This window comes from Scylla paramamosain, chromosome 7 (assembly GCF_035594125.1).
Source record: "Scylla paramamosain isolate STU-SP2022 chromosome 7, ASM3559412v1, whole genome shotgun sequence".
NCBI lineage: Eukaryota > Metazoa > Arthropoda > Malacostraca > Decapoda > Portunidae > Scylla > Scylla paramamosain.
The window spans coordinates 34,133,006-34,160,818 of record NC_087157.1 but is presented as its reverse complement, the minus strand read 5'-3'; the positions used below and the strand labels follow the sequence as shown (position 1 = coordinate 34,160,818).

Below are 27,813 nucleotides of genomic sequence, written 5' to 3'. Positions count from 1 at the left end.
CACACACACTGCCATTCACACAAGCTGTCACCACTAACTGCAAGCCAACTCATGCCTCTCAAGATGTCCAAAGACATACGTGCGGATGAAGGGGCACGAAAGCCAGACGTGCACCACACAGACAACAACCAGCAGCAAGCAATGACATCACACTCCAAAAGCAACCGACATGCTAGACCAGTGGAAGGTGATATAGAGCAGGTCAGAGATGAAAAGCACAGGAACACAATTTTGCAGTTAGAGGAAGAGATGCAGATTTTGGTTGCTGCCTCTTCTTACATCTCCTGCAGTCACTCAGGAAGGTCTGTGGCCAGTGCTTGTGATGACATCGCGTCACTATTGTGACTCTTGTCGACACTGTCATTATTGTGCTGTTGTTGTGGTTGGAAAATGACCATTAAAACTCAAAATTCAGCCAATCGTGATGTCATTGAGCTGCTGTGACATCACTACAATTGTACAGCTATCATGATACATGCGCAGTGCCCTTGTAGTGTTATTGTTTCACTGTAGTGACTGACACAACTCGTGATAAAATGCCACAAAAGGCCAAAAATTTTTCTTCCAGTAGTGTTGTCATGATTATTGTGACTGTGTAAATAGGGCTTTATTACTCTTCTGAACTTGCTAAATGTATGCCTTGCCACCTTCCATGGCTTTACTGCACAACTTATTCTCAGACCTACTCTGTAGATCTTACAAATGTAAGAGTTAATCACTAACTTCACTCTTTTATACCTTTTGCTTATAAACTCTCTGTCTGATTCTGTTTTGCCAACTAACAATAATTTGAGCATCTTTAAGAGAATAAAAAAATGAACAGTTTCAAGCCCTCTTTTTACTTTTCTTCAACAACTAGCAATAAGGAACTTCTGTGCAGGTGTCTTACAGGTTGCTGGGTCATTGGCCTGAAAAAAGCCGCTAATGATCTTGACTTTCTCATCTTCATGCAAGAAGCTCAAGAAGCTCTGTCAAATTATCAGCCCACGCAACTGATGTAGTCAACAGACTTCACTATGTAGATAACCATAGTTGTTGTATTCTTCTGAATTTTTTTTTGTCATAGGAACACACTCATTTTTTTCTATGTCAGTATCTCTCCTACCAAAAATACCTAAAAACAGGACTGCAGTAAATTACTAAAAGTGTGGGAAAGAAAACAACTTTTAGCTGAGATGGACTTCTTTCTGCCAGTAACCTGAACATGAGTCAGCAGCAAAGAGGGGAAAATTCAAGAACCACCTTCAAAAACAAGATTAGTTGGACACAATATTGATCTTCAGTACACAAGGGGCAGATAAGCTGAGGGGGCAGACACAAGCAGTGTATAAAATGCAATGGTGCAGTTCAAATGTTAACAATAATTCTCAGGGCTCATCTTTGTGTGAAGACTATTCTTGCCCTCAGCTGCCAAGTGTACACTTCATGTACACTGCATTACATGACCTTTATGTCAAAAGACATATTGATGTGCTAAAAAATTGCAAATTTCTAAGACAAATGTAAGTTAAACTGACTGTCTTGCCTTTCTCTCTTCACTGCAGTGTCACATCTCTTGCTATCTTCTATCACTACTTTCAGGCTAACTGCTCTGCTGATCTTGCTAACTAATGCCTCCCCTCCTCTCACAGCCTCACTGTACAAGACTTACTACTATTTCTCATCCCTATTCTGTCAAACTCCCTAATGCAGGAGTTAGTCCCTTTGACAAAGCACTTTGTGCATAAACATAGGAGTCATGGTAATTAAGAGCTCTTCAGGCCAATGGTGAAGTACAGTGGTACCAAGCAGTGATTGAAAACCTTTTTTTTTGCTCATAATCAATCTCTTTTCATAAATAAAATTACTTGAAGAAAGAGAGAGATAGGAATGCCTCTCCTGAGAATTTGCTGCTAACCTCAACCTCTCTCTTGTGCACTGTCATTTTTCAACTGTCTAAATTTATGGATGAAAAAAATCTTATTATGCTCGCAATTATTTGAACAAGTTCTAAATCATGATATAAGTAAAGAAATGAGCAAGAAAGTAAAAAAACACTAACCTTTCTCTTCCTTGTGAGCCCCCATGCATGTGAAGGAAGGAGGATGTCATTTCTTAATTAACAAGTTTAAATGTTCTGATAAAAAGAAAGGTGAATATGAAAGTGAGTTCTAAATTGCAATGTAAATACGGAAAAGAAGAATAGGTAGATTATGGTTGACCTTATGGAAAAAAAATCAAGCTATGAAAGTGACAAGGAAGCTGCAGGAATGGATAAATTTGGGACATATACAGTCTGAACACAAAAAATGAAGATTTTATGGTAATTAATGTTATCATGTTGAGGCACACATCAAATGAGCACCAAGGTAAATGACACCAACATGTGCAAAGAAAGCACAGCACATCAACAAAAACAAGTACAGCATAATGATAACTCTGTCTTCCAATACATTTTGGTGAGATTTTTGTATGCTTCATATACATCCACAAAATGTTTTGGGAGTACATTTTAAGCTTCATTAAAATCATGACAGTCACACAACAACCATCAAATATTTATTCTATAAAGTTCTTAAACTAGCTAAAATCTCCAATATGCCAGGCTTTAATTCATAAAAGTACAAGTAAATGCAGCAGTCTTAGTGTCAATTTACATATTTTTGGCACCTCAGCATGAGATTTCATCTGGCCATGAAGTATTCTCCGAGTCACCACTAACCATCATACCACACTTGAACTTGGGTATGATGGGTAAAACTTTTGCTTTACTTATTTTGGACAAAGACCATTTTTTTGGCTAATATGTCGATGATGACCAGGTCTGGATCTAACCATTCTTCACCTCTCTACTGTTTCTTGAGGTGAAAACAAATATGGAAATATGGAAATACCAAGAAAATGTTGTGCAAACCCTGTTTTTGTTTTGTCCCATTACAAAAAAACACAACACCTGTCACGTCCTACAATTGATATGATACTGAGTTCAGCTGCACAGGCATGTGTATATTGGTAATGCTGGACGGCAGGGCAGGTGTTTGCATGTGTGTGTGTTATGTCACAACATGCAGACTTGGCATATCTCATTCGCATTAGTTCACTTGTTTGAGCACACCCAATCAGCAGTCTTTAAACACAACTTCTGAATATGAATCTGTATAGCTGTAAAGGTGCAACCAGTCTTACATCTGCCTTGGTGTGAGGATGGTGTGCAGCCTCTGCCATTTATTATTTGAAGAAGTATTTCACATAGTAAATCCAATATGCATTTATGAAATTAGGTCAGATTAGCTTAGGTTAGGTAAGGTTAGGCTAGGTTAGGTGAGGCTAGGCTAAGCTAAGTTAGGTAAGATTAGGCTAGGTTAGGTTAGTCTTGGTTAAGTCAAGCATTAATATGAAATTTTATAAGACTTTAATAGCCATTACTTAGGAGTGAGGGTGAGACAGCCAGCATGATGTGCCAGGAGCAGCGTGGCAGAGTGTAGTTGTGTCGGACTGGCAGCACACCCTCCCTCATTTTCATTTTTTGTTTCTTTATCAAAGGGAACAGGTTTGATTTTTCTGCTAAATGTTTAATGCTTTTTAAAAGGTGATGTTTTTTATTGGTGCAAGCCCTGAAAATGATTTTTCTTTATATTCATCTGTGTGATACCAAATAAAAGAAACTATTTTTGGTAGTTTTCATAAAAATTTCCTTTTGAAAAAGCATCATATTTCGAGCAGAAAAATCAAACTTGTTCCAAAAAACAGACCCGGTCATGATCAACATATTCACCAAATTTTTGTATATGGAAAATAAAATAATGAAAGAATCTTGAGAACTTTAGTCTGAAACTTTTCACCATCAAATTCACATAGTTATTTATTTATTTATTTTTATTTTATCATTAGAGGGAAAAGTAGATAACTGCTTCAAAATTTTTGTATTTTTCTATCAAAGGTGGACTTGTACTCAAGTATATATGGTGAAAAAATGCAGTCTTTTCATATAAGTTTTCATATGATTCAAACAAAATGCCCAATGACATTCCTCAGGACTGAGAGAAGATATGAAGAAATAAAGTCTATCACATAACAGTTCAGCATCATCAAATGCTGCTTAAGAACCTGACAGTCATCACTCAGCAGCACAACAGTCCTCAAGGACTCAGTGATGATGGCCGAAGGTGAGCATCAGTGGCAATAAAGAGCCACAGATGAGAGCAGAAAGTTGCTTTCGTGAAAAGTGTGTGTTGCCAACGCCTTCATGACTGTGACTGGTTAGTTCTGGTAGGACATGGACGGTGGACACATAGAGGAAGGTGCCGGCACTAAAAAGCATGGCCAAACCAGTGCTGTGTGATGATGAGAAAGTTTCTGTGCCACTCTGAAAAAATTATAAACCTTGTTACTTACATTAATCAAAACTCTTAATAGATTAGGAAATATTCATATGAAAGAGGAAACTTGATAACAGCAGGACTGCAATATACTTGACAGATTGGGGACCAAGCTAGTCCAGTAAAAATGGCACCAGTACTCCCGCACCTATCCTAGACTCCTTCAAATATATAAGGTTGCACCACCAGTATTTTAATTTGGCACTGCCAACAGTTGATGAAACTCTGAACATGTAGATGGTACACCAAACAGTGAGAAAGTATGTGCCAGACTGTTATTGAGTTGCACTGCTGGCCAGGCAAAAAAGACAAATGGACAATAAATTAATTCCTGGCAACCACAGATTTATCAACCCCAAAATTTGCTTAATTAGCTTCATGTACCAACAGACTTCAGGTGATCATTATTTTTCAAAATTTTAACCTCTGGAGCCATCCATCAACATGAATATTTCTTAAATACTTTCTTAAAAATAATTTCTCAGTTACACAGTAACATAGATGAGTTTGAGTTCTGATGTTAGAATTTTAAACAATACTCATGCATGTGATAAACAGTCACTGATCTATCATCCAACCTCTTTCTATTATTCATCAATGATCTAAATAAATTTGTGGTACTAAACATTCCCAGGCTGATGACACCACATTTGTATTTTAACAAACCTTTTCTTAGACGTCCAACCTTTCAGGAATTAAACAACTCAGAAACCTAAAAAAAAAAACACCTCCACCTATCAAATTGACACAATCTTTCAGATAACTATCCCCTCTTCCTCAATGACACTCATCTGTCTCCTCTCCTCTTCAATGAACATTCTCAGTCTGTCCTTTAATGATTATCTGTATTGGAAATTTCACACCTTGTCTCTCATTAAATAGCTTCTATGATACTAGCCATTCTGAGTCATCTCCACCAGTTTTTCTCAACCCCACCTGCTCACTCTGTATAGGGGTCTTATCTGCCCATGTAGGGAGTACATCTCACATACGAGATATGATGGGTGTTCCAGTCATTCTGCTCTTTTGAACAGGGTGAAATCAAAAGCATTTAATTTTATCAACTTCTCTCTAATTGACTTTCTTTATCTCTCTCTATTTCCTGCAAGGTTGCATCTCTTGCTATCTTAATTCACTACTTTCATGCTAACTTCTCTTCTGATCTTGCTAACTGCATGGCTCTCCCATCTCATGGCCTCGCTGCACGAGACTTTCTACTCTCTCTCACCCTTGTTCTGTCCACCTCCCTAGTGCAAAAGTTAACCAGTGATTGCAGTCTTTTATCCCTTTTAGTGGTAAACTCTGGAACTCCCTGCCTACTGTATTTCCTTTTATCTATGACTTGAACTCTTTCAAAAGTAAAGTTTTAGGACACTACTCTGCATAATTTTGATGATCCTTTTGATTATACTCTTTAGGGAGTGGCACTTTCGGTGTATCTTTTTCTTTAAGCCTTATCTGTTGTCTTTGGCCAGAACCCCTTGAAAATAAATAAATAATAAATGCCATCATTCTTACATCAAACATTCAATTTATGCTGGAAAAAAATCTTTTCTAACACAGCTGTCAGATGTGGTGAAAATCATGACGTTAGGTAATGGAGAACAACACTACAGGTTAATAGCACTCACCTTTACAATTGTACAATATGTTATGACTGCACCAATTGGAGCAGCAAGAGCAAATATCAATAGATGACGACGGATTTTGTTTCTGTCTAGACCTTCATGCAAGAGAAAGGTCACAAGGCCAAAAGCAGCGGGGGCCTGTCAACAAAGATGAAGCACAGTAAGTAAGAGAAGACAAATAAAAAAAACTAAAGAAAATGATAAGATAGAAAAAAAATGGCCTTACAGTTATACTTGATATCCTCCTCCTCCCACCCATCTATCCATTAATTAACTTATAAATGCACATAAGAGAATAAAAGAATAAACTGTATAGACAAAAATTAATGATGTCATCATCAAAATATTTACATGCATTGGATATTCTTTTATTTTAGACTTTGCAAGTGCTAAAATCTTTGCAGTATGCATTCAATAACATCCATGAAATACAATTTGTGGGCAGAAAAAATTCAAGTCAACTATATACTATTCCCTGATGATGGATACTTTAGAACATGACAGGAGGGGAGGGAAGTTGTGACAGACAGCCTCATCAATCTCAGAACTCTTTAACACTAACCTTGTGAAGCATTATTGCAAAGAAGACAATCATCTCTACATCTGTGTGTGATGACGCCGCTGCTGCACCCAATGCTACGCCATCCACTGTTGATGAACAAAGTAAAACTTGCTTTGTCTTTCAATGAAAATTATATTTAATAATTTCAGTTCAATTAATGTTACATACAGGTACATTAGTTCTCCCACTAACACACTCACACTCACACACACAAACACACACACACACAGGCACACACACACACACACACACACACACACACACATACAAACCTGCAGCATGAACCACCAATCCTAGCGTGGCTGTAAAAGACCGTGGGCCACGATTGCTTCCATTCTCAGGGTCTACTGTGAAAATAAGAGTTAAAATCATATTTTCTTTATGTTTATTTATGATGTTATGCATCTCTCTCTCTCTCTCTCTATATATATATAACAACAATATTTTATCCTTCCATTTTACAGGTGATCCTTTTATAACAGTACAACCTTCTGTAGTGCTGTATTCACTTCACGCTTGTCAAAGTGCTTCATCTCATCAATAAATTGCACACCTTTAAAATTGACATGAGGTTGTAGAAAGGAATTTTCAGGACATCATATCAATACCTAGCTGGAATATTTTATAACAGACCTCAGATACAAAGCTTACTAACAATGATTTTGCTGATATCAATGAAAATAATAGCCTCATCCATGAGCTTCATTCATGAGCTTGCTGACAAGCCAACCTGACTACGAGTATGATGCTATTGTTCTTCCCTCATTTTTCATTCCATCAGTACCCATAAAAACTGGTGAATGGTGGCCTATGGCAACATGACTGTGTCCCAAGGTGACCCAGATTGTGCAGACAGTTGGATGCTTTCATGCCTTCCTTAAGCTATCTTTCTGAGGTACCTTGCTTCCTGTGTCCTCCGGCAAACTGGTCAATGATGAGCATGAGAAGGAAGCCCAGAACAAGAGGAGGCCCCACCAGGTTGTGTGGCTCTACATGACCCTCCTCTGCCTCTCCATGGTTGTGGCCCTCACTCGTAGAAGCTACGTGGGCAAAATTGACCTCCATAATCAAAAGTAAAAAAAAAATTATATTGTGAAAGGAATCAAACATATAAAACATCTTGTGGAGTAACTTATCAATTTTGTTTTCACATCATCACATTTAATTCAGAACATCAGAATGAATAAAAAAATAAAAAAAAACAATTATGTACTACACAGCAACAATGTCAAAATTTCATCATGATTAGTAACATCGCCACCAAACTTCTCTTGACATCACTTTCCATGCTTAATATGAGTAAAGGGTCTATCAATAAGAACTTGCTATATCAAGAGAAAGGCAGCATCACAGTATTGGCCTTATAACCATTCATGTATCTACTCAATTCTCACCACAAATCCTATGCTACAAGTTATACAATTCCCTATAAGCAATTCCTGTTATATCACAGGCCTCATAATTCATTGCCATCATATTCAGAAATAATAAATTCATTCAAATTGTACTTACTTGTGTGACTCTTTTGGTGCAACTGTATACTGAAGAGTGTGTTGACACCCTCTGGAATGATGACTGTGAGGGCTGTGCCCACCAACAGTCCTGCCCCAAGCACCGTCACCACCTCCATGCGATCCTGCAATGCAAAATACACACACAAAATTGTTATTATCACCCTTATTCTGAAAGACAGATTCCACAGATAATGATAGCAAATTATCTGAGTAATTTGCTATGTACTTCTTTACAACTAAATTAGATAATTGTTGGTTTAACTGGCAGTGTCTCAGTGTACTTATTATAAACTTAGAAACTCCAATTCTATACTCAGAGCACATTTTCTGACCACATACACTCACATTACCTATTCATTCAATATCTATTTATAGGGTTGGCATGTTAGATAGTACAAAGTTCCCACTGCGATATCCCAAATAGTTTATTTGAAACCAAATCAAGATGCGAGCAAATTCATGGATTATGATCCACACTAAAAACAAAAATATCACTAATTATACTGACTACTATAACTGTGAGGACCATCTGGAAGCATAATATTAAAAGACTGACAACATGGTTTCATAAAGAGGAAGTAATGGACTTGTTGAGTTTTACTAGGAAAGTTTATGAAGTAACAGAAAGCAAAAATTATCAATATTATATAAATGGATCATAGCAAGGCTACTGAACAAGATTAAGGTGCATGGAGGTGATGGCAAAGTTCTGGGCTGGATTAGATCATGGTTGAGAAACAAGCAACACAACCATGCTGATTGTTACTGACATTTATAGCTGACTAACCTTGGCTAGCTTGCCACCAACATTTAGAAAAGCAGTGAAATAATTAAAATTTGCTGCACTGCAAATATTTAGCATCTAGAATGAAGTCACAAGCAAGGCGTATTCTCTTTCCTTTCCTCCCACATCCCTGCCACACAGTCCTCCATCCCTTGCCACACAGTTGTGGAAAGTCACTAAAATCAGTTCATTAGTAGTGTCAGCATATAATCTTCACATATAACACTATTCCCCATGTCAGAGCACATCTATTCTCTGTCAGGGTCATTTAGGTCTGGAATTCATATTGTGTTGTCCTCTTCACTTCTTTTATTATTATTATTATTATTATTATTATTATTATTATTATTATTATTATTATTATTACTTATTTACTTATTTATCTATTTTATTTTATTTTTATTTTTTTCAAAAGAAGCTAGCCAGCTCAATTTGATGACAGTCTTTTCAAATACTTGCAGCTTTAATTTACTTTGCTTGTCCCTCATGTGTCCATAACTGGCAGTTCCTCATTATAATTGGCAGTTCCTCATTATGTGCATAATTAGCCAAACATCAAGCTATCTTCACTGCCCAATGTATGTACGTTCCAGCTGGAGGATGCATCAGCAGTTGGTAAGGGCTGATATCCATCATGAAGGTGAATATCTAGGTAAAGCACCTACAGTAGAGAGTTTTGGTAGTCCCAAACAGTTAACATAAAAGTTGTCCACAACAAAAGCTGACTATTACTATACTGAATGCCTGTGAATATATTGGGGATAATCTAACCAATAGTATCTCCTAAATAAGTAGCAAAATATTCACATGTAGTGAAGAGGTTTTAATGTACAACACATTTGTGGTAGTTGTATTTGGGGATCAGCTTTAGTGTGCTCACAGTGGCTCTTTTAAAAACCTATACAGATGAAGCTCTTGTGAAGGCACAGTGTAATGCATGTGTTCATATGTTGGACATTACATCTGCTGATCACAACACAAAATGTATGGACCTGCACACTGGAGGCATGACATGGTATCACACCACTTTAGAGGTGCCAATCAAAAGACAAAATGTGTGGACCTGTGCACTGGAGGTGTGATGTGGTATCACACCATCTGGCTGGCCACCACGTCAGCTTACTTAATGTTATGGCCTCGGACAAGTGTGCAGATTGCGATGTTGGATTAATCCACTTCTGCCTATGTTAGTGCAGCACAACAAGAGATCTGTTTGACTTGTGTGTTTGTCACAAGCTTGTCTTGGGAGGGAAAGATTGTGGGAAGTGTGGGAAGGTGGCTGTGCTGGACTTCAACCAGAAGCTCTGGCATTATAAAAAAAAAAAGTGCAAAAGGACACAATAAAAAATTAAGTGTTTGTGGCAAGAGAGTGTATTTAAGAAGATAAATTAGATTAAGGTGACTGTAAGGGGGGTGTAGTCCCCCATTAGATTAGGTTGGGGGGTTGAAGGGGGTGCAGCACCCCCTATAGGTTTGGTTAGATTAGGAGGGGCAGTTGAAGGGGACATAGCCCCCCACCAGGTTAGGTTTGGGAGACCATATTTTTGTCAAATTTGGTCACCCAGTCCAAACAATTCCCTCCCCTCCAAAAAATTTTTCTTGTATATTTTTCTTGAAGGCCAAATTTCACTCATTTTTTGTTCCCCAACTGAAAACCCTGCTTTCCCACCAGGTCTCCAAGTTTGTTGGGGCTGAGGAGGGACGATAATAGAATATATAGGGAGATGCTATTGGTAAGATTTATCTATACTATATCTAGGAAGTCATATGAAAACAACAAAAAGTGACAAGATTGTAAAAAGATCCACTGTTATTGCTTGGTTTCGAACATAACAAAAACCTGATAACAAAAAAAAAAATAATATACAACACCTTCATAGTGGATAACATACGAAGCGATAATATAAAGTGTTATTAGCTTTCCCAAACAGGTTCTGGTTAGGAGAGAGAGAGAAAAAAAGAGAAAAAGAACAAGAAAACGATTGTTGCGGGCAGTGGCAGCGTTATGCTAGATCCCTACTGAAAGCAATATATGAATGTATGACATGAAGTGTTGTTAGCCAGCCAAAACAGCCCCAGACCTCAGACATGTTCATGACGAGCGGAATGGAGCCGGCGATGTAGCAGCCCAGCAGCATAGCCAAAGACAGCACGGTCAACACCAACACGGGCTCCATGTTGTCTTTTCTTTGTGTATTATGTTTCCCGGCAGGTCAGGAGGCCATACAGCAGCAGCAGGGCGTAGTGGGGAGTAGCCGGGGCAGCCTCACGGGTCACGGGTCATCGCCAGCTGATGGACCAAAGGTTTGTTTACACTGGCCACGACTGACACACACACATACACACACACACACACACACTCAAGGGCCGAACAAACGTCACATTTATTATAAGGAGCAAACTTTTTACTGTTCTTCTTACAATATTCAGAGTAAAAAGTAGCAAAAGATATATAATTTCAATGTAAAATTTAGGGATGAGATAGAAATAGGAGTAATGAGGGTAATGAACGCAAGCACCTTGAAAAAAAAAAAAGACCGATCACCACCACTGCTGCTACTACTGCTGTTGTTGTTGTTGCTGCTACTACTACCACTGTTGTTGTTGTTGTTGCTGCTACTTTTTATTTATTATCTATTACTAACTGCAGGACAATCTATTGGTGATTTTGTTCATAATTACGTAACAGGCTTTTTGTATCTGTACTATCCTCTCGGAGATTCTTCTCTCCTGTTTGTAAATTTCTTTACAGCGTTCCTTTGCACCAACAGCAGTACCCTCACGTAATATAAACAAGTGCTCAGGGACACCTCTGTCACTTCTACCAGTATCTTTTTAACACGTCGCAGTCCATCCATGCGTTGGTGGATCCAGTTTTCGAATTTTTCTTGATACCTTTATTTATACACTAAAACCTAATTAGGATATACAAAATTATCTTTACAAGTTTATGTACATGATGAGTGGATTGGCATGAAGTAAATACAGTTATAATACAAAATCCGGCATCCTTTTTCAATCCGAGGAGAGCAGTGAGGCGGGCCAGGCCGAACTCCGGCCAGGCGGGCAGTGTGCGGCTGGACGCATTAAGAGAGAGTGGCGGGTCATGCGGCGCTCTGTCATCCTCTTGGCTCTTGTGAGTATTTTACTTTGCCCTTCTTAACTTATTTTCACCAGCAGATACAAAGATAGACAAATAGAAGCGATGTAAACTGTCAACGAGGAGGAATCCAGGATGTTGTTTATATGTGTGTGTATATACGTGTGTGTGTACCTCCCTGGGTGACAGATAGGCCAGCGGGGCACAGGGCCTATTGGTAGCAGTCACTACACCCTTTATTTATGTGTGGTAGATGACACACAAGCACCTTGGTAGTGCTTGTCTGGGGGTCGGCCTTTATATACACTTTATCACAGCCAGGTAACCCAAGCCGGTCCAGCAGCAGTATTGTTGCAATACTACACTGCTACCCACCACTGGTTGATGCTAAGGAGGCCTCATCACGCCGCCTTGCTGTGAGGGTGTGGGTTAGGGATGCGCGGTGAATGCATGACTGAAGGACCAATGGATCTAGCCTGGCTGTGTTCCATGGAGGGCCACTGGTGGCGTGTGGCCCTGGCAGCGGCATCACCGCGGTGCAGGGGGTGGGGGGCACCGGAAATCGGTGGCCAGATAACCCAGTCATTCCCGCAAGGCGATAAGCATTGATAGCGTTGACTGCTACACTATATCCACATGTGTTGGGCTGGAGTTGGAAAAAAAAAAATCTAGACCAATTTATAAATAAGTAAAACAGGTGGATTCTATGGAGATGAGCCTCCCAGGATAATATTATATATTAGATTTTAGTTTGGCTTGTTAGCATGTTAAGCTGTGACCAGAACAGGTGAGGTTACATTACGTGGTAGGTAAATCAGCACTTTCATACCATAATTTTACATTTTTTTACAGCTATATTAGTGTACAGTCATAGAATAAATTAAAATTACTCAACAAAGTAGGGAAAATATTGTCTGAGCATGTGATGCAACAAACAGTAGTTGGCTTGAATCGCTCTGAATGTCATGAAATTTATTGTTCACAAGAGTAAGGAAACTTCTCCGTATGATTGCATGACATTCTTGGGGATCCAGTGGAAAGAGAAGTGTGATGTTAAAGTGACTACTATGAAATGTATCTTTGTGAACATAACATAAAATATTTAAATCAAATTGTATGTTTGAAGATCCACTTAAATTTTTAGGAAATGTGAATAAAAACATAAAATATGACAACTCATTAATTCATAATCTCAATGAATATTGCAAAATACTCATTGCACTTTCCAAGTGAATGAACATATGTGAAATACCTATGTAAGATATTTCTGTATCTTTGTCCGTATTACCTTTACACTGCTTTAGAATCTTCCACAACTTCCAAATTTGTGTTCTAAAAGAATCCACAACACATCAGTCAGGCAACCAGTCAATTCCTGCAGCAGCCCATGGGATGCATAGGCCCTCAGTGAACTCTCTCCACCAGTTTGTATCTCCTACCATCTTCAAGTCTTCCCAACACTCCTCCCCTGGTGCTCTTCATTGTTCCCAGCCAAGTTTCCTTTGATCCAACCCTACCTTTTCCTCCATAACACATTAAAGTGGTTCAAAATAGGAAAGTTGAGAAATTATTTGCTCCACAAGTTTGATTTTGTTACACTGTGCATAAGTAATACAGACTAATTTTCAGGAAATTTTGTTTAATTTTAGGTGTCTTACAAAAGGCATCTCACTGACAGAAGAGAAACTGTAGGAATGTTGATTTTTGTTCTCTTTTTGCATAGCATAACTCCTGATCTCTATGAAAACATAATAACTGAATCAATAGTAATGCTTCGTCTACTTGAACAATGAAATGAGGTGGGACTTCAACCTATTCCTCTACAATTCAGTCCCTTCTTGGTTGGAGCAGGGAGGCAGTGATGGTGATTGGCCATGAGGTGGAGATGATGTCGTTTCTGCTCTTCATTCATGGCCAGTGATATGTTGAAGGTCTGGACAAGGGAAACATATTTTTCTGTTACATCCTTCAAAGAACCTTCAAATAATCCACAGACTTCATCTTCAGGAACATTGTGTTCACTTCCCATGTTTTGGGATCTTCCTTCAAGAAGGTAGATTTTGCCTTCTTCCTCTGCTCAGTAATGATGCTAAACATCCTTAGTGTCCTCTTGGTTACAAACTCTCCAGCTGGACTCTGATCTTGGACTCCTTGCAAGTGATGGGAGCACCCTGGCTTCTGCTCAAGATTGGTCACCATCTTGCACTTCGTCACCACAACAGCATCCTCATTGAAGAACGCCAGTCCAACCAGGTGCTCCACCAAATACTAGAGATGGTGTGCAAAGGCAGTGATGGCAGCATCTGTGATTTTGTCTGGGTACGCTCAAAGAGTTTGGCGGAAGTCTAGGTTGTTGCAGGGGGCCTGTACTCTGTGCGGAGCCTCGTTCCAGAACCGGACATAGATTAAGGCGATGAAAAGTGAGAGTGATTTGATGGCATGTTATTCCTTGGCAGTGAAACAGAACTGGCCCTGGAAGAAGGTCTTTTTGTATGCAGTCTAATCTGAAAATGTGTTTTCAACATTGACCCCCAGCATCATTGAAGATCACTCATACATGGCAGTTGGGACAGTATATGTGGCAGTTAAGAAGATACCTAATACATAATACATAGCTGCTTAGAATTTCTATGTTTGGTTAGATTAGGTTAAAGTGTACAAAATGGTACTGAGGCTAGCCATGCTGTATGGTATGGAAACTCTACCAATAACAAAAAAAAACAAGAGGCTGAGCAGGAAGTAGCAGAATTGAAGATGCTGCAGTGTGCCCTTGGAGTGACAAGACAAAACAAAACAAAGAACAAACACATCAGAAGGACAACATGCATATGTCAGTTTGGGGACAAATTAAGAGAGGTGAGATTGAGATGATTTGGGGATGTCAGAGGAAGGGATAAGGCATATGCGGGAAGTAGGATGCTGGAAATGGACTACCTGGCAGGATGGAGAGAGGAAGACCAAAGAGGAGATTTATGGATGCAGTGAAAGAAGATATGCAATTGGTGGGTGTGACAGAGGAAGCACAGAAGACCCAGCATATTGGAGAATAATGATCTGCTATGGCAGCCCTTAATGGGAGTAGCTGAAAGGAGGAGGTGGAGGTTGCTGAAGACCTCAACACTGGCTGAAGATAAAAGTCCAACTGAACAGCTTAAGCATTATTGTACACACAGCCGCTGTGCTGAGGTTTGGAGACAAGTTTTACAAATGAGCAGGTTTTATGAGAGATCACGCAGTATTTTAAGACATGGAATTAAAGTATGTGCAGTACCAGCACATATTGTTCTGAGCAGATTATTTCTTCCAAGGAAGGTGGTGTTATTTAGGCATGTGTTCCCTTGACATATATGTAATGTGTCAGAATCATCTGTAATGGAAGTGTTACGAATCAGTCAGACATAGGCATGATTATTTATCCATTTATTTGTTTTATTTATTTATTTCTAACAGGAATCAACAGGGCTAAGAATTCGAATGATGTGTGCATGAGTGTGTGGTGCTTCATCTGGGCTACCCTGTGTGTGACTGTTGGCTTGTTATGTAAATATATATATATTTTTTTCAATTAATTGATGAATTCATTTATATTTTGTATGTTTTTTTATATGGTTATGCTACTCTTGAATGTACAAACAGTATATTGCAGATCATGGGATAAGTAAATGCAGACGTTGAGGATGGGAATGAATATTTGGATTCAGTGTGGAACAACTGAATCACGTATCTTAAGTGCAAGGCAGCATGTGCTCAGCCTGTTAATGTATGCTTTTTGTTTTCAGCTGTGTGGGGCAGTGGTGGTGAGCCTAGCTGCCAAGTCACAGAGCTATGTGGAGAGTGTCTCAGATCCAAAGGTAAGGTTGTATTTATAATGTAGAATAATAGTTTTGCTATGAGTCTGTTCTCTTCAAGATTGATGTGCATCTGAAAAATTCTTGCACCATATATGTAATATCAACAAAAAGATATATGAACTGCAATAAGATAAGCTACATGAAAGCCAGTTATTATAAATGTCACAAACTTAATCAGTATTTCAATTGCTGTGCCTTTTTAAACATAGTATTTGTTTCTTTCTACTATAATTCCAGCCAGCTGATTGTTTTAACTTTCAAAATTCTGTTCAGTGTTGGTATTAGGACCAAAATACTAACTAGAAATATGAAAACACACACACACACACACACACACACACACACACACACACACACACACACACACACACACACACACACACACACACACACACACACACACACACACACACACACACACACACTGTCCTGATTTTGAACATCTTGGAAACACTGACAGATTGGGGGATAGATTAGCCATGAGGGGGTTTCACTAAGGACACCAGGGACAATCACGGAAGCTTGAGTATGGCACCTTTATTGATGATGCCAAGATGATCACCAAGACCTGAGTGGAGTTTATCTGTCCATATCTACTTTTGAAATGGGAGGCCTTGGTCATTTTCTCCAAGCATATTACTTCCTGAACATGTTGTATGTGTTACTTTTGTTTTTTGCTGTTACTATGAATTCAATGGAAGATTAGAAAGGATAACAACATGAATAATCCTCTAAGCTCCTACATGGGAACTTAACATATAGCTTTTATTGCATGTTCTGCTAAACAAAGATCACATTCTGAAGATGCAATGACCAGTAATTTGAACACAAAAGAAGTGATAACTGTACTTCTAGATTTATGGAACAATTAAAAAGTTTCATGCTAATATCTACATACATTTATACTAAAATTCTCTCTCTCTCTCTCTCTCTCTCTCTCTCTCTCTCTCTCTCTCTCTCTCTCTCTCTCTCTCTCTCTCTCTCTCTCTCTCATTTATGCAGGAATGGAAAAAACTTTTAAGAACTCGCACAAACATTTTAGTGTTATATACTAGAGGTAAAGTCAAGCAGGAAATCAACCTGGTGTTTACTGAGGTGTCCCGAGAACTGCGAGGAACTGCCACTTTGGTTCACATTGACTGTAGTGGGTAAGTGTGGCTACATTCCTTTCACTCATCCCATGAAGCATGTGATCATCTGTTATAGTTTTTATGATTATTATGCTGTTTTATAATTATTGCCATCTTTTGTGCTAGAATTTTCCCCTTCTTCCAATTGTTGTGATGTTTGACACTATCTTGTCAATTTCTTTGAAAGTTTAAAATATATTAGTAAAAAAAAAAAAGGATGCAGTTAGGTTGATGTATGTAGATACATTGTGTATGAATTCAATGATTTCATAAGGTTGTATACCATGCAGTTTTAAGTAATGTGTGGTGTAAAGGTGGGTGGCAGTACTCATCCCAGTGCCATAATTCACAGGGAGGGGAAAAAGTTGTGCAAAAAGAACAAAGTGGAGCCAGTTTCATATGTTTTGAAGCACTACAAGGATGGAGACTTTCACAAGGACTATGACCGTCGTGAAACCATCCAGTCAATGTCCACCTTCCTGCGGGATCCATCAGGGGATATCCCTTGGGATGAAGATGAGCAAGGGGTGGATGTGGTGCACATCAATGATGTTAATGTGAGTATTATCTTCACTGTTTGAGGCATGGGAAATATGAACTTTGTTGGGGACCTCCAATGAGCATTAAAAATTGGAAAAAAAAAAAAAAAAATTTGCTGTCAGGAAGAGTTACTATATACTAATTTCATTAACACTAAGTATACTGAGTAATTTTCTTTTTATTCTATCTCTTTCAGGCTCTCACAAAACTCTTGAAAAAAGAGCGATCATTTATGATGATGTTTTATGCCCCATGGTGTGGGTTTTGTAAGCGTCTGAAGCCAGACTACTCGATGGCTGCCACGGAACTCAAGGATACGCACACTTTGGTGGCAATGGATGTCAACAAACCAGAGAACTCAGCTGCCAGGATAAAATACAACATTACTGGCTTTCCAACACTAATGTACTTTGAGTAAGTATATATTTTTTTTGTATCACAAATCTCATGTGTTTCTGATGGTCCTTAAATTTTCTGTCTCCAGCAGGGAAATTTCTCTAATGTCATATTGGGTATATGCAAATTTTATGCATGCATTTCATGGTCTTCTCTGCTTCTAAGTAGTAATTTTGAGTCAAGTAAAATCATAGACACTGTAATTAGTTATACTGTACACAACATTTAAAAGTAAATATGGCGAGAAACTAAAATGCCCACCTTAACTCTCATTCCTCTAAGAGACGGAGCACCCAAATATACCTATGAGGGGGAAAATAACAAGGCTGGCATTGTAGCTTTCATGAAGAACCCTGGCAAAGCCCCAGAGAAGCCCAAGGAAGAAGTGTGGTCAGACACCCCAAGTGATGTCATTCACCTTACAGATGCCACCTTCCATGAATTTGTAAAGGTATTTCCCTTTTTTGACTTTTCTATCTCCCAAATATATATGGTTAACATAGAATTGTGATGTTTATTTGCATTTTTCATGCTTTATTGTATGTTGTTCTTTTCTACTCACTAGGCATTATTTACAAATTTGTAGAAGCTGGAAAGTGAATTAAAAATGCAAATTAATGTTAAATGAATGGCAAATAGAGGATAATTGCCAAGTCAGGACTTAGGACTGTGGAGCTGCCCTTATTCAGAAAGTTGTCAAGAAGATTGAAAGGTTTGTACTAACAGAAAAATGTCTCTCATATGGATATAAGAGAGGAAAGGGTAAAATGAACTGTGTTGCTTGAATGAAAGAATTCCTCTGCATATGTTGTACAGAGTATTTTGGGGTATCCTGCCATGACCAGTCTTTGCAGGGGGATGGTAATTCATGTGAAGAGTAAACCAGATGATGGCAGCTTGAGTTTTGCCATGCCTTGTATATAATTTCTTAAAGACCATCTCCAGTGTCCATGAAGGATATATATATATATATATATATATATATATATATATATATATATATATATATATATATATATATATATATATATATATATATATATATATATATATATATATATATATATATATATATATATATATATATATATATATATATATATATATATATATATATATATATATATATATATATATATATATATATATATATATATATATATATATATATATATATATATATATATATATATATATATATATATATATATATGAACCATACATACCTACTCAGAAATATATTCATATGTTGACTATTGCTGATGACATTCCTGTGATCTGTGTTTTAGTGTTCCAAGGAGACAGTGATGTAGACCATGTGTTTAATGTTCCCTTTTTGCCATAAGAGATAACACAGGCAGAAGTCTAGGAACTCCTCCTCATGAGTGTCTTATTTTATGTAACAAGAAAGCAGATTGTATTTTGTCAAACGCTATTACATTTTCTGTTATTTGTTGGTATTGTTAATTTCTTGTTTATTAATTTCTTTATTTATTTGTTTATTATTTATTTATTTGGACCTTTTGTATGTTGTTTCCTTTTTCTTTTTTTTCAATGTAAATTTTGCAAGGAACCATAACACTGAATTTCATATTCCAGCAGTGTGTCATATGAAATAGTGTTATTTATATATTTATTTTTTACTTGTAGTATTGATTTTGCAAGAAGCTATTAATATTAACTAACAAACCTGAATTTTGTATTCCAGCAAAGTAACTATATATTTCTACTTCTTTTCCGACATTGAGTGGATGTTTTACATAGAAAGTAATTCTTTAATATTTAATGAAGCGAAGAACCAGTTATTATTGCAACTGTGAAACATGTTGTGCATTGACAGGGAGAGGCGTCAGTGTTAGTGATGTTCTATGCTCCCTGGTGTGGCCATTGCAAGCGTATGAAGCCAGAGTACACATCAGCCGCCACACTACTCAAGGAGAGAGGAGTAAGTTCTTGTCAGTCATCTTTTCCATTGTCCTTCAATTTGTAACATAATTTTCAAGAGGAGTACACTTTGAGTTGGAAATTTTAGCCGAGGAGTAACAACATTCTTTATTCCTTCATTATGCTCTCATTGGAAACCAGATTCTCTCTCTCTCTCTCTCTCTCTCTCTCTCTCTCTCTCTCTCTCTCTCTCTCTCTCTCTCTCTCTCTCTCTCTCTCTCTCTCTCTCTCTCTCTCTCTCTCTCTCTCTCTCTCTTGATGGCACCTACCTCAATTTGTTTGCTGTATTTTTAGATGGTGATTTATATTTATTTATATTTATATGTTGATCCCTGTGGCAGAAGAGAGAGCCTGACCATACACTTTACAGATAAATGTACATAAATAAATGGAAGACCGTTGTAATAAAAAAATATTATGATATCCTGTCAGGCATAATATTAGATAAGTGTATGCACTGCTCACACTTAAACCTCTCGTAAACTTATTCTTGTTCTCTTTTCACAGATTATGGGTAAGCTAGCAGCAGTGGATACCACCAAGGAGACAAAACTGGGAACTGAATTTAGCATCAAGGGCTATCCAACCATCAAATATTTCAGGAATGGGGAATTTGCCTTTGATGTGTCCTCAGCACGGGAGAAAGACAAAATTCTGGAGTTCATGGCAGATCCCAAGGTGAGGTTATGACACTAATTACATCATTCAGCTACATCATTAACATGTTGTGGTAGCAGGTTTATCACTGACATCCTGATTGTGATGTTTGGAAGAATAGGCAGTAGACAGTTGTGACTGCAGGAAAGTTATTCACAGGGAAGTATATACAGAAGTATCAAAAGTAGTAAATTGTCACACATGGCAATTTACATGCCCTGAAGATCCTGTACTCAGTTGTTGAACCATTGATAGTAACTCTCAGGCATAGTGGGAAGAGATGTCTCTCTTATGCTCTCCTGCCTGTTTCCCCCTTGCTGCTACCTTCTCATTTCATCGCTCACATTAATTTCTCCTTACATCATCATAGGTCCTGGCAAGGTTAACAATGAAGAAAATAGCGTTGTGATGGCATTTCCTCAAGGGGAGCTCAGTAATTGTGAGACTGGAAGGAACTCATTAATCCTTTGTCTTCAAAATGCAGAAACTTAAATCTTTAGTTTGAGAGATGTGTCTGCGGCAAGGTGAACAAGAGGTATATTTTTCTGCATGAGAGTACGTAGGTTGGTTAGCTTGGTTAGTTTCCTGACGACTTTCTATCCAGATCTGTTTGCACTTGTTTCCCAATCTCAAATTTCTTATCACCCTTATTCTTCTCCTCACCTTTCCTCCTTTCATTCCCTCCATACATTCTTTCTATCTCTTCCATCTGATAAAGTACATTCTTTTGCTCACTAACACATTTATGATAAACCTTTCTGTAAAGCATCTTTATCAAATCACAATCACTATTTGATGAGTGTAAAATTCAGGAATGTTTACCTTCATATTCCTCAATGTTAATGACACAACTGGCACAATGAAAATGTTCAGTAATAGTACTAGACTGACTAGAGGAAAGTAGCACTATTTTGGGATTAGTGGATCATGTTTTATTATGAGGCATCAGTAGTCCAAACAGCTGGTATCACTGTCTTCACTAGCATCACTTCCAATACTGAATACAGTAAAATCAAGCTTTCACTCAATAACACTCACTAAGTAGTCTCTTATTAGGAATCAAAGTAAAAAAACTGGCTGTCCTTGGTCCTGATGTAGGAAAAAAAAAAAGTGTGTGTTTGGGCATAACTGTGGCTGACAAGACCTTGAGACTTGGATGATATATTATGTGTGACTCTGGAAAAGATGTTCCAGAGCTCCTCATGTCCAATTCAAGCTACATCTGCCAAGGCCAGAACACCAGCAAATTAGGGGTTAAGGAGGAAGTGCTTATATTACCATTACACCTGTCTGCCTCATTATATACTTAGTCAGAGCCAGGTTTTAGTACAAGTGATACATGCAACAGCTTGGAACCTTGTTTGTGTCAAGCAGTTCCTGAATATGTAAATGTGACTACTTGTGAGGACTTCATAATCATTTACCATGATTTTTCTACAATGTAATTTGAAAGCAATTGATTTCTTCACAAACTCATGTTACATTTTTACATTTTTGTCCAATTCCATTGACTAAAATGCTATAGAAAATTATTACTAACGTAGTTGCTTTGCCTTTATGAGTTGAATTTCCCTAGAAAATTACAAATCAGAATACATTGGACCACAAAATATCTTGCTGAGGATCCCTGGAAAGCTAGAACAGACCACATATTCAGTAAATCCTTGATCTCTACTTTGCCTAAGGATGTAGTAGATTTACTGAGGAATTCTTAACATTTTAATTTCATTTTTCATTCAGGAGCCCCCTCCACCACCACCACCAGAGAAGCCATGGTCAGAGGTTGAGTCATCTGTGGTTCATCTGACTGATGAAAACTATAAGTCCTTCCTCAAGAAGAAAAAACATGTCCTGGTCATGTTTTATGCCCCATGTATGTTTTCAATGAATCAGTATATTCTAAGGTTAACATAAACAGATGTGCTAGAGCAAACAAGACTCATTTGCCATTATTGTTCACAGGTTAACTTTGCTGTTTGTTTTGGGTAAACTGCATGTCAACCATCAACCAACCTATAAATTTAGTTGAATAATTTGGCATGCCAATATTCCTATGGGATTTGAAGTTGAGTTTTACCTTTGTCAGGCTGTATTTAGAGAACAATATTCTTATTGTGAATGACTTGATCTTGCCTATTTAATAACCCAATAACTTCCCCTTTTTGGCATACACAGGGTGTGGTCACTGTAAGAAGGCCAAGCCTGAATTTATGAATGCAGCAGACAGGTTCTCAGATGATCCCAAGGTTGAGTTTGCAGCAGTAGACTGCACCACTTTCCAGACCCTGTGCAGCACCAATGATGTCAGTGGTTACCCAACCTTCAAATACTTTAACTACTATAAAAACACAAAGCCCTACAACGGAGGTCGAACGGTAAGCATTGATGTTATTATAATGTCATGTATTTTGGCCTTCCTACACTGTTAATGTTGAAAGGTAGATTTAATGTTTATGTGGATCAGTATGACAAGATCAATTTTTATGTAAAATATACTTAACAAGTCCTCATCTCGTGTCCTCATTCCACTCATCCCGTGCCTTCTTTTCTTTATGTGTTGATGTGATGCCTTTTATATGAGAATATTTAGCACACATTACCCAGCCACCTTCTTCCTTCCTCATCATTTGGCCAAACCAGCAGTACTAGACATATTATTGATACACTTTCCCCATATTTAATTTTTGACCATACATGTTGAACCATCTGTCAGTAGTACTGCATTTCCAGTTCATGTACCCTTTGCAGGAAATTAAGATGCTGTCTCTTTAGTTAATAAAATTTGTTCTCATGTAATGCTGAGAAAGCCATTCAATTATTAATTTTCTTTCACTGCAGGAGATAGACTTCGTTAAGTTTATGGAAGATCCAGAGAATCCCTTAAGTGGGTCTCCTCCTCCACCACCCTCACCACAGGAGGAGTGGGCATCAGTGCAGGGTGGTGAACTCATCCACCACCTGACAGAAGCCACCTTCGACACATTCATCAGTAACAAGGAAACACTAGTTATGTTCTATGCACCCTGTAAGTCAGCTACCACAAGTTCTCATTATTATTCTCATCTTTTAAAGATTTATTCTTCTGTAGAATACAGGTAAAATCATTAGTGGACATGTACTAGAATATTGTGCCATGGTGGTAATTTTAATGATTTAGGTAATTTAATTTGGATGAATATTTTTAAAAGAAATTAAGATTAGGAGATTTAAATATAGTCCTTCATTATGATGTTAATATTTTTTTCTCAGTAAATATTAAGAATCAAATGAGCCACTTAATGAGTATCTTGAAATAATAACACTGCATGGATATCAACACCTCCATAGTGCAGTGGCAGGTACACCCAGCTATGAATCCTTTGGCAGTCAGTGCTCAGCTCATCCAGCTGGTTATTGTTCTTTTAGGTTGATCAATAAATGGTTACCAGGAGAAGAAATGTTGTAGAAAGTTGGAAGTCAAGCTGCCCGCATGTCCTGGGTTAAGGGATATCACTCACTACAGGCTCACTTGTCAGTGGGACAGAGATGAGTGTTGTAGCCATGTGCAGCTATAGCATTTGTTTCCACCATTACTTTTACTTTGATATTGAAAGAATGAGGAAATTGTTGTCTGGCTGAAGCTTATTTGACAACAAAGAACTGACTCCTTATTAGGATATGTCTCTTAGCATTTTATTAATAACAATATATTGCAATTTTTAAAAGTAATTAAATTTTCTGTAGTATTTGACATTGTTGTTGTTCATTATATTTCCTTTGTGTCAGTTAACACTGGTGGTCAAAACCTGTGCAATCACTGACAGGATTAGGAGTTTTCTTTATAGGAATTGCCATGTGTAGAACTAATGGCTTCTTGCAGCTTCCTTTATTTCTAGGTGTTCTTATGTCCTTTGTCTTTAATGAGCAGGTACTCGTGTAACTGTATGACATTATTGTATATGAAAATGGTAAAATTTACATGCATCTTGATTAGGATTAAAAATAAATTTGTTTATAAAGCAGCAATGTTGAAATGATAAAAGTTTGTAAGGATTTTAATGTTGATATTTGGATTAATTTGTTCATTTATTTGTTTTGTTTATTTATATATTCTGTTATTTTATTATTATTTTTTTCCAGGGTGTGGTCATTGTAAAGCCATGAAGGACGACTTTGGCCAGGCAGCTGTAGAGCTTGCAGCTGAGGGTAAAATGGGGGTGCTGGCCACAGTTGATGCCACTGTGGAACGCAGTCTGGCCACTCGCTTCCAGATACATGGTTTCCCCACTCTCAAATTCTTTAGACATGGCCATCTGGTCACTGAGTACAACCGTAGCCGCAAGTCTGCTGATATTGTGGGATTTATGAGAAATCCACCCTTAAATGGAAAAGATGAGCTATAGGTGGGAGCTCATGGTTATGGTGTTATGAATGCTGAGGCAGTTGTTGTTTAGCTTTTGTAGTTGAGTTGCTAGTGCTGGGAGAGTGGATGGTGGTGGTTGGAGAGAGCTGCCTCTGGGCTCAGTCATCTTTGCCACTCTCAGGCTGTAATTTTTATTAAGGACCTTAAGATATGAACTTCATTGATTAAATGTGTGTGACTAGATTTATTGAAGTATTGAATTATCAGTATTGTACTCAGTGAGTCTGACTCAACCAGATAGAAAATTGGTTGTATAAATTTGATAATCTAACATTTTCTCATGTTGTCAAGAGCCCCAATGTGGCAATGTTGAATTGTAGTCCGTGTTGAAGCCAGCGGTCATTGTTCCAGAACAAGTTTAGTACAAAATAAGAATTATTAATAAGACAGATACCATGTGATGATGTATTAATGCAGTTTACTGCATATATAAATGGTATAATGCTATTTCTATGTTGCAGGTTCAACAAACATTCCATTTTGTACATTTTAGGAGATATAGAACAATATGCACAACATCAAGTGTAGAGCAACATGTTTCTGTTTTTTTGGAGATCTTATTGGCATTAATTCGTCATTGTAAGAGGAGCGCTAGCCCTTGAAGGAGTTAGTTGTTGGTGAGGGTTTTGGCACATTTTTTTTAAATTGATGCAGAAGTAGGAGATTATACATCTTATTCCTCCATGCATGACCATCTGGTATTTTGGCCGTGATTTAAAGGTGGTGCAATATACATATATATATATATATATATATATATATATATATATATATATATATATATATATATATATATATATATATATATATATTTTATTCTTTTATTTTATTTATTTATTTCTTTTTTACAAGTGCTTGTATGAAATGTACAGGATCTTAATGAGAATTGTCATCTCTCTCAAGTGTATAGTGTTTACAAATTCAGCACAAAAGACGTTGTAATCTTTGTATCGTGTCATCTATTTCATCAGTGACACAATACAGCTTTAACAGTGCTGCCAAGTTTGTGTGTCATTACTATTAAGGTTGCAATCATTAATATTCAGTGCTCATTTATATTAATTAACTTATTTGTTTAATTCTTAACTGGATTGAAAGTGCTGTATGATATTAAATGTTTAGCTCTCACGAGGCTGAGCTGAGGTACGGAGAGTGCTTAAGGCATTAATATAGATATAATGATAGACGCCATTAACTTTAGTATTTATTAAGTAGAAACGTGATATGTATAAAGTAGAACATCTGCAGCACAAATCTTTTGACATGAACTTTACAATAATAGCTTCCATTAAGACTAGGTTGGAACTTTAATTTGCACCTTGGGGATTTTTCTTTTTAAACAAAATGAGACTAACCTGTGGACATAAAACAAGTACAATAAATAAATAAATAAATACAGCATCCATGAAGAAGGAAAAGTAAGTCATGATAAAGCAGGTTACTTTAATTTCTGGGGATGTTTTTATAGTGTACTTAAAATGAAGTCAGATTTGTAGAAAATTAAAAACAAGAGGAAAGCAGAGTGTTTCATAAGTGATCAGTGAAAAGGATGAAGCAGGTCTAAATAGCAATGAGTTAGTAGCAGACTGAATGGAGCAGAAGCATGAGAGTGAGAGATGTGCAGTTCTTAGGGTCAAAATAATGACTGACATAAGCAGTATCTAGAGCTTTTCTAGAGGAGTGATAAAGCAGATGTTTTCAGTAAATTGAAGAGATGGGAATGGATGGGAACCTAGTCTTTCTTTTTACTTATGTATTTATGATATTGTTTGTGTGTGTTACTGTTTATGGGTTTTCTGTACAGTTTATATGTTTATTGCCGTAAGTATTGCAAAAGGCGAACCAGAAAAGGGATATATAAGCTATTGAAGATATACTCATATGTATATAAGCTATAAAATTATCTTTTGAAGAAAAAAATACACATCAGAACTAATACTGTGAAATACAGATTATAACTGACCATTACAGAATTATATGAATTATTAAAAACAAAGTAAAATTAGGTTCACAAAGTCTGCAAGTTTAAAAGATATTTTTTACGTACTTGAAACTCTTGTGGTACATTGTTTCTTATTAAGCTGGTAATTAATTTCAAACTTGAGGGCCATAACACAGTAAGGAGTTGTGAAACAAAGATTTATTAAATGAGGACATTAAAGGTTAACCTGATTCCTTTTAGTATTGCAACCATGGTCTTGTATTGTGAAGATAGTGGAAAGACTGTCTGGTTTCTAGATATATTAAATATTATGAAATACATATATACTGAACTTTAATAGACTTAAAAAATGTAAATGTCTCTTTGGTAGTTAAATTTCCTTTCCCATGTTATTCAAAGAATTTCTTTTTGTGCCTTCACAATACAATTTAGAAAAGATGACCAGGTGCAGTACATTCCTGTATAGAATTACATTACATAATTCTGGAGTAACTAGGAGTGCAGTGCAGGGTCAGGATTGTCTCAATGAACATGATGAACATGACAGAGTGCCACAATTTTTGATAAACTAGTATCAGTGTTACTGATGTGTTGTTTCTAGTTCATGTACTTGTCAACCCCAATCCCTAGAAATTTTGTTGATGGGGCTCAATGGATAATTATGTTGTCTACTTACACAGAAGCCTGTTCTGGAGTATTTCAAGTTGTATTTTATTGATCTTAAGCTTTAATTTCTTGGCATTTAACCAGTTACTTATATTAGATATTTCTTGGCAGAGTTTGATATGAAGCATGGCAAGATTTTTGTCCTTGACTGTAAAATAGGGTGAGGTCAGCTTTATCACTTGTATAAATTATATCATTGATATTAATGAGGAATAGTATTGGGCCTAGAATATAACCTTGAGACATCAATTAAGAACACTGGTTGTTACCATGTATAGATTGTTTATGAACTGTTCAGTAACTCTCCATGACTCATTGATTTGATGAATCCCCTTAATG

General features: G+C 37.2%; 2 protein-coding genes across 2 annotated transcripts; one reads left to right on the top strand and one right to left on the bottom strand.

The window, feature by feature from the left end:
- Positions 1–1,164: 1,164 nt before the first annotated feature.
- On the bottom strand, positions 1,165–11,197 carry LOC135102440 (zinc transporter ZIP9-like). The gene is made up of 7 exons (XM_064007728.1): positions 10,928–11,197; positions 8,061–8,184; positions 7,448–7,588; positions 6,821–6,895; positions 6,549–6,634; positions 5,990–6,124; positions 1,165–4,345 (listed from the first exon to the last, which is right to left on the bottom strand). The coding sequence occupies exons 1-7, from the start codon at positions 11,021–11,023 to the stop codon at positions 4,127–4,129; spliced, it is 876 nt and encodes a 291-aa protein (XP_063863798.1). The 5' UTR covers positions 11,024–11,197; the 3' UTR covers positions 1,165–4,126.
- Positions 11,198–11,845: 648 nt separating this feature from the next.
- LOC135102439 (protein disulfide-isomerase A5-like) lies at positions 11,846–26,163 on the top strand. Its single transcript, XM_064007727.1, has 12 exons — positions 11,846–11,982; positions 15,726–15,797; positions 16,800–16,945; positions 17,280–17,484; positions 17,664–17,881; positions 18,146–18,314; positions 19,704–19,808; positions 20,315–20,485; positions 22,205–22,337; positions 22,640–22,839; positions 23,303–23,489; positions 24,584–26,163. The coding sequence occupies exons 1-12, from the start codon at positions 11,953–11,955 to the stop codon at positions 24,844–24,846; spliced, it is 1,899 nt and encodes a 632-aa protein (XP_063863797.1). The 5' UTR covers positions 11,846–11,952; the 3' UTR covers positions 24,847–26,163.
- The last annotated feature ends 1,650 nt before the right edge of the window (positions 26,164–27,813 follow it).

Bases quoted from the DNA above. Each gene is read 5' to 3' on its own strand.
- LOC135102439 (XM_064007727.1), top strand. From the start codon at position 11,953: ATGCGGCGCTCTGTCATCCTCTTGGCTCTT. The intron at 16,946-17,279 runs GTAAGTGTGGCT...CATAATTCACAG, and splicing joins GTTCACATTGACTGTAGTGG to GGAGGGGAAAAAGTTGTGCA. The intron at 17,485-17,663 runs GTGAGTATTATC...TATCTCTTTCAG, and splicing joins TGCACATCAATGATGTTAAT to GCTCTCACAAAACTCTTGAA.
- LOC135102440 (XM_064007728.1), bottom strand. From the start codon at position 11,023: ATGGAGCCCGTGTTGGTGTTGACCGTGCTGTCTTTGGCTATGCTGCTG. The intron at 7,589-8,060 runs GTAAGTACAATT...TTGCCCACGTAG, and splicing joins GCACCAAAAGAGTCACACAA to CTTCTACGAGTGAGGGCCAC. The intron at 6,635-6,820 runs GTTTGTATGTGT...GTTCATCAACAG, and splicing joins ATTGGTGGTTCATGCTGCAG to TGGATGGCGTAGCATTGGGT.